The 10500-nt window shown below is 40.3% G+C and overlaps 1 protein-coding gene across 2 annotated transcripts in view; it reads right to left on the minus strand.

Annotated features, from left to right (window-relative positions):
- TBK1 (TANK binding kinase 1) overlaps window positions 1-10152 on the minus strand; it is a 43414-nt gene extending 33262 nt beyond the window's left edge. The window contains exons 1-4 of one of the 2 annotated variants that reach the window (XM_061130829.1): window positions 10079-10152; window positions 7550-7667; window positions 3106-3246; window positions 118-247 (exon numbers count right to left, since the gene is read on the minus strand). In XM_061130829.1, coding sequence (XP_060986812.1) covers window positions 118-247; window positions 3106-3246; window positions 7550-7636 — 358 coding nt within the window. In that variant the 5' untranslated portion in view covers window positions 7637-7667; window positions 10079-10152. The remainder of the gene's footprint in view (window positions 1-117; window positions 248-3105; window positions 3247-7549; window positions 7668-10078) is intronic. The other variant, XM_061130838.1, reaches the window with a different exon arrangement.
- Between the last annotated feature and the right edge of the window lie 348 nt (window positions 10153-10500).

Below are 10500 nucleotides of genomic sequence, written 5' to 3' on the forward strand. Positions count from 1 at the left end.
AAGAAAGCACTCCATAAAAGTCTTTAGCTTTAAATGTAAGAAATTTATTTTTAAAAATTCTTATGTCATTAAATTATATTTACACACATATATAATCATATAAATAAATAAACATACCCACATCTCGCAAAACAATTAGAAACTCAGACTCTGGTAGTCCATAAGCATTAGATGGTTCTTCTAAAACAGTGTATAAACTTCCACATGGACAGAATTCCATAATAAGTACTTTATGTCTTGTTGTTGTCTGGAAAAAAAAAAAAATCACCGACTTCGACTCAATCTAAAAAATAAATTTTTAATATATGCCAATACTCATCTGATTTCATTTAAAAGTTGGATTTGCTACAATAATGAAGGTACTTTGAACTGCTTTTTACCTAGGGTTTGTTAAATATTTGTTGACTGTACAGATGAGAGTTAACATTTTCCAAAATTAATATTAAAATTGGATTTGTTTTTAAAGACAAACCACAGTAAAAGCTGGCTAAATCTAATTAGAAAAATCACTGCTACAATGTTATAATGGATTTTTCAAAATTGTTTAATTTCTAACACATAATAGTACATTTAGGATATTAGCTTTGTAATGAAACTCTTAAAAGACTTGAATTCTTCTTGTGACAAACACTTTCACTACTTTTACTTCAAAGAATGGAGTTTCAGCGTTTTATTTTTTTTTTTTTTGGCAGTACAATGTGGCATGTGGGATCTTAGTTTCCCAGTCAGGGACTCAACCTGTGCTCCATGCAATGGAAGCCCAGAGCCCTAACCACTGGACTGCCAGAGAGTTCCCAGAGTTTTAGCCTTAAAAACAAATAAGTAGAATAACTGAGTGGTCCCCTTGGAGCAAAGTTCTAGTCAGCTCAGGAATCTGAGCTGCTGATCTGTTTTAAACCATGATTTTAATGTACCATTGATTATAAGATACACCATCAATTTAACAATAGCTTTATAGAGGAATAAAAGAAGTATTACCAAATTACAAATACACATTGATTATAAGATAAGGCCCATTTCAGAAACTTGAAAATGTGAATGAGTCTTAAATACAGTAGTCATTATCATTTTTTACTTTCTTCCTTCTATAATTTTTTCTATATATCCCCAAAATAAATCTATAAAATATTCTAAAAACTTCTTTACTATTGGGTGGTATGAAAGAAATAATTTTAAAAGAAAAAAGCTGTTGCTTTTAAATAATGAAATAACTGAGTTTTGAGGAGTTGAAAATTTGAGAAATACCTCTAATTTCATCACCGAGATAATTATGTTTATATTTGGTGTGTTTCCTTTCAGTCTTTTTTCTATGTAATGAATCACATTATAGACACATAACACTTTGTATACCATACTATATTTATCAAGATCATACTGCATAAATATTTTTAATACTGATTTTTCTCACAAAACATTATATGTAAGCATGCTCCCAGGTGACTGAAATTTTGTTAAATATTTTTTTATTACTGCTTAACCACTGTGCAGTACAGAATTAATTTTTGCCAGAGAGGTCTATCACTTGCCCTTGGCTACTGGGAGCTGATTCAATAGACCTCTAGAATGTCCTATCTGCTAAAAGTGTCTCTGCCTGGGGGTTTTGGCCAGGTGACAGTCTAAAAATGTGATTTATGATGGGGATCTTAGGACGTGCACTTCCTTTTCAACTTCCCGAGGCTAAGGAATCAGCCAGAACCCACAGGAAGGGCTGGAGACTAAACTCTGGCCATGCAGACAGCCTGTGATCGAGCCTCAGTAAAAGCTCTGCACACCAGAGGCGTGGGTAAGCCTCCAGGGCGCGTACGGTCACAGCGAGCATCAGCGCCAGGAGGATAACGTATCCTCGTGGAAGGGAAGATTCGTGTTCGGAACCCTCGTATATTCTGTCCTGTGGCCCTAGGGATCTCTTCCTCTGCTTAGTTCTAATTTATATCCTTCTGCTTTGCTAAGATACTAACTTGTAAGTAGAGTCGACCCTTGAACAAAGCAGGGGTTAAGGGTGCTGACCTTCCATGCATTCGAAAATCTACATGTAACTTTACAGTCAACCCCCTGTATCTGTGGTTCCATATCTGCAGATTCAACCAATCTCAGATTATGTAGTACTGTAGTTCATATTTAGTGGGAAAAAAATTCACAGTATCATTGGTGGACCGTGCAGTTCAAACCTGTGCAGTCCGAGGGCCCACTGATGGTGCTTTCCTGAGTGCTGTGAGTCATTCAGCGTTTGAGTAAATTACCAAACCTGAGGGCAGTCATGGGAAGATCTGTAGCCAGCTGGTCTTAAGGGAAGATGGCCCTGAGGACTCCTGAGCTTGCAGCTCGTGTCTGAACGAGCAGTCTGATGGGGACTTCTCCGATTGCACAGCTTGTCCAACTCTTCTGTGGCTCGTGTGAGAAGTCTTGAACAGACTTGGCAGTCCAGAGGGCTATGCTTTTAATCTTCAGTATAGCCAACTCTGGGTAACAATCCATCAAACATTCTAACTTACTTAACCATTCTTTATTATAAACAGGACAGCAATGAACATCTTTGTGCATAAAATTATAGTTTACATTTCTGATTACTTTCTAAGAAGTAATCACTAAAAATGAAATCACTGATAGGAGTATAAACTGCCAAATTGTTTTTCAAAAGGTGTGATTTGATTACCCATACTAATGAGATTTCTATTTTTCTAATGACATTTTTATTTTCACTGTTTCCCACTAAAACCAATTCTGTCTTTGACAACTGGATGCATATATCACTCTCTGGATTCCAAAGATTTTTATTCTTTATAAAGCCTTCCTTGCATTGTTTGATTTTCTCCTTATGTAATTATGTCAATTTAACTTCACTTAGCTTTTGCTTTCAGTAATAACACTGGCAACCGCATTGTATATTCTTTTATTACTTATACTACTTTTTCTGATTCCATGAGACTTTCCATTGTTATATATCTGTTATATATCTGTTTTTGAGAATAAATAGATGAATAGAGAATAAATAAATAGATAGATAAATAAACCCACTCTTTATAAAACAATTTTTATGTCAGATTATTTCTCCTGAATTGTATTAACAATAAACATGACAGGATTAACTAAAGCTTGATGACTTACCTCCTCTTCAATAGCAAATAATTTGACAATGTTTTTGTGATTGAGTTTTTTTAACACTTCAAATTCTCTCATTTGAACATCCACTGGACGAAGGAAGCTTATGTTATTAAATACTTTGATAGCAAATAAGTCACCAGTTTTCTAAGAAAAAGAGAGAAAGATTTATTTACTTATAAAGAAAATAAAAAAGGTAGCATTAGAACTAGATACAGCAATTTATTTTTTTTGTAGAACACCCTGAATATTTTTAAGCATTGGTAGTTTGTACTAGGACTCCTGATCTTTTTTTTTAAAAAGCTAAAATACATCAATCAACTGCTGAATATTTATTTCAAATTGTATGCTTTGGAATGTAGAAAAGGCTATTTTCTTTCATATTATAAATAAAGCTTCCATTGTGATACATGTGGCAAAGACAGTCAACAGTAGTAAAGGTGAACATGTATTTTGAATGAGAAATAGAAAGTGAAATTCACAAGGTTTCTCTGGGAACTAATAATTTTAAACTAATCAAAGCAGGAAGAGAAAGGTTAAAGATAATATTCCACATATGAAATTTTTAGTAAGAATCTCAAAGTAAGGCAATTAGCTTTTAAGATTCCCTAGCTGGATAAAATGTGCACGCATGTGCATGTGGAAGTAGAGGAGTTGAAAGAGTAAGGTTAGAGCAGACCCTTCTTTTTGGACTGCACCATGGCTGCTGCTGGGAACTTTCTGCAACTTTACCTAGATGACTAGGGCAGCTTGCTGCTTCCCACATCATTTCTAAAGGATCAAAGACATTTCCTTTCCTCCACCAAAGCAGCTGCAGTAGCCCAACTCTCACTCTCCCAGGGCACATGGAAGTACATCAAACACAGAATTACAAAGCACAGCCGAAATTGGGAAGGTATCTTAGAAGTACAAAACACATGCTTCATTCCAGGTAAACATCGCATTCTCATGTTCTTCACAGAATTAACCTTAAAGGCTCTCCTGCAGACCCTCTCACCTCTTTCCAATCACTCAGGCCAGATTCTCTGAGTTTAACCTTACTTTTCCCACAACCCAAGGCTGAACCCGCCTAGAGTTAGTGGAAAGCTCGTTTCCTCTATGAGCTTGGGGTTCAAGCATACCTTTCCTAAAGCTTTCTCGTGGCTCTCTGTCTTTGAGGACCTTGCGCTTTTCCTGCTTTGAAGCCCTCTCTATAGCTTCTCACACAGATTAACCACCTATAGCTCGTCACCCTCCTCCCCTCACGTTAGAATTTCATGATCTTCTTCTTAAGACCATTTAGCTGTCTCATAAGTTCAGTCTAAGTGCACTTTGTGGACACCATCATCTGTGTGATGAGATCACTCCTCCCTTTCTCCTGTGCTCCCTCCACACCAGATACACGTATATTCTTTATGAGGAAGAGACCCACTGACTGTTTTCAGACAGAATGAAAATGGAACAAGTTAACCAAGGCTCAATCATACTGTTTTACCATTTGATCAGCAGGATAAGAACACTGTCAAATCTATCACCACCCAACAGAGAGATTTTTCTTGAGGACACTTGTCTTAAGCTTAGTCTGAAATGAGGAGAATCCTAAGAGAGGAGCAAGCAGGGGAAATAACACAATGCTGCAATGTATTCACTGTGACCAAGGCCAGTATTTTCCACTCTTCTGTGGTCTACAACATAGCTGTGAGTTCACTGGGACATATGACACCATGTCCCAGTTTCCCTCTATTCAACCAGACAGTCACCTGTCGGTCACTGTCCTTAAGTCAAAGCACCACGAATACTATTTAGAGATTCACCAGTACACACACATACAACATGCAGGTCAACATGTCCTTCCTACAGCTCTCCCCCTTTAACTCCACCTAGTTATCACACGCATACCCATCTAGTTATACCACCTAGTTATCACACGCATACCCGTCTAGTTATACCACCTAGTTATCACACACATACCCATCTAGTTATACCACCTAGTTATCACACGCATACCCATCTAGTTATACCACCTAGTTATCACACGCATACCCATCTAGTTATTCCACCTAGTTATCACACGCATACCCATCTAGTTATAACACCCAGTTATCACACGCATACCCATCTAGTTATACCACCTAGTTATCACACGCATACCCATCTAGTTATCACACGCATACCCATCAACACATGGTAGCAGCTCCAGGCAACTTAATGAAAAAGAGACAAATTGAGTAGGTAATAAACTTGGCATGGGGCTCAGACAGGAAAGAATCTGCCCGCAATGCAGGAGACCTGGGTTCGATCCCGATGTTGGGAAGATTCCCTGGAGAAGGGAATGGCTACCTTCTCCAGTATTCTAGCCCGGAGAATCCCATGGACAGAGGAGCCTGGCGGGCTATAGTCCATGGGGTCACAAAGAGTCAGACATGACTGAGCAACTAACACTTTCACTTTCATATTTTGTATAGGGCTTCCTGGTGGCTCGGTGGTAAAGACTCTACCTGCCAATGCAGGGGACAGGAGTTCAATCCCTGGATTGGGAAGATCCCCTGGAGAAGGAAATGGCAACCCACTCCAGTATTCTTGTCTAGGAAATCTCACGGAGAGAGGAGCTTGGCGGGTTACAGTCCATGAGGTCATAAACAGTTGGACGTGACTTAGTAACTAATCAATAACAACAAAAAATGGTAAACTTAGGGACCTGGTTACTCCCAGCAATGACATAAAAAGGGTTTAGCTAATACAGTGAAAGATCCTTAAACACACAGTAATTAAGGGCAAGCAGGATTTTGGGGGTATAGTCCTAAACCCTTGAAACTGATGTCACTGAGAACAAATGTGGTTTCTCAAAATACATTTTGAATACTAAACTAGGTGTTGGCAATATTATAAGTCAATTCTTATGCCTCTCAAATCCTTATTTGAGGTTTTTGAACTCTGTTGGATAAAGAACATTTTTACTTCCTTTGCAGAACTTCAGGTCATGTTAGGGTAGTCTACCGTAGTTTGCCCTCATTCATTCATTTATTCTTTCAGTCATCAAGCATTTATACCACCTACTAAATCTAAGTACTACCATGAAGGGCACTGGATATCTACGTAAGGAAAGGCACTGGTCAATAGAGACATTTTCTAGCCTCAGGCACTTTAAATATGCCTCCCTCAGTTCCTGTCCCTACTGACTACCGTCATTCCCTCAGGTTCTAATTTACGTTCCTTCCAATACCACCTTTGCTGCTAAACCCAAACCTCTTCATGCACAGGAGCTGTACTTTATCTGTGGTTAAAATCACTAGGTCCACTCATAGTGTTTGACATATACGGGTGATTATTAAAGTCTGATAAGTTAATTTGGGTCACAGGAAGACAGAGGGTCAGATGTGTCTCACTGCTAAAATTCAGTGCTGCCACCCATTTTCTCTTCTTGGCACACTGCACAGAACAAAAACAATTTCGAGGACAGGAATATATCCAAGGCTGATCACTATCAATCTGATCAAGGACCGGAACCTGTGGATAATTCTAGAAATTGGAGGTGAAAAAAAAGCTAAAAACGGTACGACACTTCCGATTCACTCCCTAAGACCCACGGAGGAAATAGCACCCGTCTATGAATACTTATTTCACTGCCACAGACAGAACCGACTGGTGGTCTCAGGGCTACAGAAAAATATATAGAAACTCCTCCTTACTAAAGTGTTTTGAGCTCCTGGGCTGAATTCTTAGTGCTGAAAAACTAGTGACTGATTATTTGCAACAGAAAAGGATGTTTTTATTCTATTATTTTTCCAGCTTCCTTCCCAGAACAGGAATTTTAATGATTTTAACTTTCTTCATTTTTAAATGACTTTATCTTTCATTTCATTCTCCAGTATAGAAGCTGACACAGAGTCCTTTTGGCTCCTGAAATGCCTCTGAGATTAGCCCTTTTAGTCTATTCTCCCCTGCCACTAACACGTTCTGATTACCTCATACCAAGATATAGCCTTTGAAACCCGGGCTCCTTGTTGGTACCTTCACTTTACACCAATCTACTCTGCAGAATGTTGGTTTACTTCAGGGAAAGGACGCCTTACTACAGCACAGCAGAATCATCCGTGGGTTTCCCTCCAAAGTTCCCATCTGCTCCTCACCACGCCTCCCTCTCCTGCCTCCTACCCCAAATCACCGCTGCACTGAACGGTCAGTGAGCTCACTCTCTACCGCAGGAGGACCAGGTGGAGCAAAGAACCAAAAAAAAGGCCAACATGAATTTTCCCTAGTTCCTTTTTCCATACAACCTTCTGTTTTCTCCTTTCCCCAGCACACGACCTCTGCCACCACCAGGTAGATAACACTGCCTGACACAAGCAATACCTTAAATAACCACAAAAACACATACTCTCTTTAGACAAAATAATCAAACCCACCACGTGTAAGCATACATCTCAGAAAACTGCACATACAGAGCTTTCACAGAACTCTCCGCACCAACCTTATGTCTTCCACGAAAGACATTTGCAGTAGCTCCTTGGCCTAAAATATCAGATAAAAGCCACAGATGATTAGAAGTGCTCTGCATCTCGGTGTAATCAGGCGATCCTCCTGTTATACTAAGAGAAAAGAAAAAAAAATTGCATGCTTGTTTTAAGGGAATAATACATTTAAGAAACAAATGTTAGCTACTTTTAGTCTCAAGAAAGAGCACCTATAATTTACTGCTAAATTGAAGTGTACAAACAGTCCAATAAAAATCTAACTTTCCAGCAATATTAAAGACTAACATGCTGCGTGGGCTCTGAAAAACCTTTAACCAATGACATCTTATATGTTCAGTTTAATTCACTTATACACAGGGCTGAAAAAAATATCTATTTTCCTTCTAATTTTTTCTCTGTCAATCAAAGTGATATTTACCTCCTTAAAATGTTTTGAAAGATTAATCACTGATGCATCATATTTTAAAGTGTCTTAAATAAAATAAGGTAAAATACAACAGAAATATAGGAAAAAGTAACTTTGTTTCTTTCAGGTGCAAGGCAACACTAACAAAAGCAATTGTTGCCACTACACAACACTTTCCTAATTTAAAATTTCATCTACTCAGAGCCTGACAACCAGGATTCAAAGGAAACCTTTCAGTCACAAATTCTGAAATTAACTTAAGGATAGTTTTTCCAATCTCTAAATACATAAATACACACATATGAAGCGTATATTAACAAGTCTTAAAAAATAAGCAGGGGAGACTACGTACGTTTAGAGGCAGAAGTATATGGAAAAATCTCTGTACCTTTTGCTTAATTTTGCAGTGAACTTAAAACTGCTCTAAAAAAATTAAGTATATTAAAAAAAAAAACAATACCCCCACCTTTGTCCTTCAATATTGTAAAGCTGTGTATCTAGAAGGATATTGTGAATATTTGTGCTCCATGATGGAGTAAAAATGAGGTATGCTAAATAGCATAAACATTTGTTCCACCATGCCAATATAAACCTGATGTAATGTCACATTTAATCTTAACATCCTTTCACAGTAAGTTAGAAGTAGATATTCAGGAATGAATTAATGAATGCCAATATTCCAAGTAGGGTTAAGAACACAAAGAATGGGCAGAGTCCAAACTTCAACAATCTTTGATATATTAAGATACACGAATATAATTTTACCCCCATCTAATTCAGATGAATAATTTTATATACAGCAATTTATGGGAAATAAGCAGTAAAAATAAGATTCTGTTTTCAAAATATGGAATACACATTTATCAGCTACTGATATAATAAAATTCTCAAATATCTTTTCAATAGTATCTTCAAGTATTTCTCAAGAATGAAAAGCTTCCCTAATTAATGTAACTTTGCTGCTTGAGCTAACTATAACTGACAAATAATGTCATTAGCTACCTATTTACATCCAATGGGTAATATAAAACACATTGATCAGCTAAGATACGGTGCTCTCTATATGCAGATATTAAATTACGGTGTCACAATGATTGGGGAAATGCCTTTTCAAACTATCTACCAATTACCCCACAACAACAGCTTGCTAAAACATGACTCAGCACACCTAGAAGGTGCTTGCTATATAAATCTTTCCGAAATGTTGACACAACAGAAGCAGGCACTCAACAAGTACGAGATTGGTGATCCTGCCTTAAGTCTACTTCCTTATACCGTCCAAAATGAAAGTTACCATTTGTCCATAGATGAAAACCGGCTTGGTGACGCCGCATATGGACAAAGTTCCAGGATTTCTAAACTCTACCACTACGTGAATCATTTATTAAACAAAATATTCAGCGTTCCACAGAGAAAAAAGCCGGGCTTCGGTTACGCACTGACAATTACTGGGGAGAACTTGTTTTGAGGACACCAATTGAAAACACCTGGAAAACGGACTGGAAAATACACTCGTAAGTCATTTCCCAAAGGAAACGTTTGGGAATTTGCATTACATGTATGTACATTAAAAACGTCTTCGGCTTCTAGCTTCCGGTGAGCCAACCCTTGCTGTTTTCATTAAAACCCTAATGACATGTCTTCTTAACCATCTGAAAAATCAAACGACCGCATTCACGCTCGGAAAGACGGGAGAAAGCAGGCAGTCTAACTCCAAGGGAAAGGGGCATCGATGCGCGCCTGCCCGGGCGGCCAGGGCCCAACCCCAGTAACGGATACATCCTCTTTCTCGGTGCCCAAAGACACCAGACCCGTGAGGGCCCGGGTCAAAGGGCCGGCCATGGGGCGAGGAGTCCAGACGCAGCGCACCGGCCCGCGCGACCATTCCGGCCGGCTTCGCACGCCCCGGACACCCGGGAGGCGGTATCCGCCCAGCCAGGGTCGGGGAGGGCTCGGCCTCGGGTCCCGCTAGGCTCCTTGGGTCGCCCGCCCCGCCTCCGCCCTGACTCAGCACCCCAGTTTCCCACGGGGGCGGGATTGCTTCTCGCGGGCCATGCCTGGCTCCGCAGCCCGTGCCCCACGCGTCTGCAGCCCCTCCGCCCGAGCCTTCCCGGCTTACCTCGCCCGGTCTCCGCCGCTCCACCGCCAGCGGGCTCCCGCGGCCTCCCTGCGCCTCAGGCCACTTCCGGCTTCGCAAGCTCTGGACAGAGGCCACGTGACCGACGGCCGGCGCGCGGGTGCGCGTGCGCACTCCCGCCGGACCGGCCTGGGCCTCAGCCTCCGCCGCCGAGGCTGCTCGCACGGCTGGGTCCGCGATTTTCTGTGACGAGGAGCCAGGAGGCTGGGTGGGTGTCTGAGTCCGACCCAGTCCACATCCACCGCCTGTCTCCCGCTTACTCAGAGGGTAAAGCCGGAGAGCCCTGCGCGGTGAGCGCAAGAATTCAGATTCCCACGCGGCAAATTCTGCCGCGTCCCCCAGTGCAGCGATAGTGGGGCAGACAGATAGGGACCGATGATTAGAAAACATATAATAATCACAGA

This window comes from Dama dama, chromosome 3 (assembly GCF_033118175.1).
Source record: "Dama dama isolate Ldn47 chromosome 3, ASM3311817v1, whole genome shotgun sequence".
Lineage (NCBI taxonomy): Eukaryota > Metazoa > Chordata > Mammalia > Artiodactyla > Cervidae > Dama > Dama dama.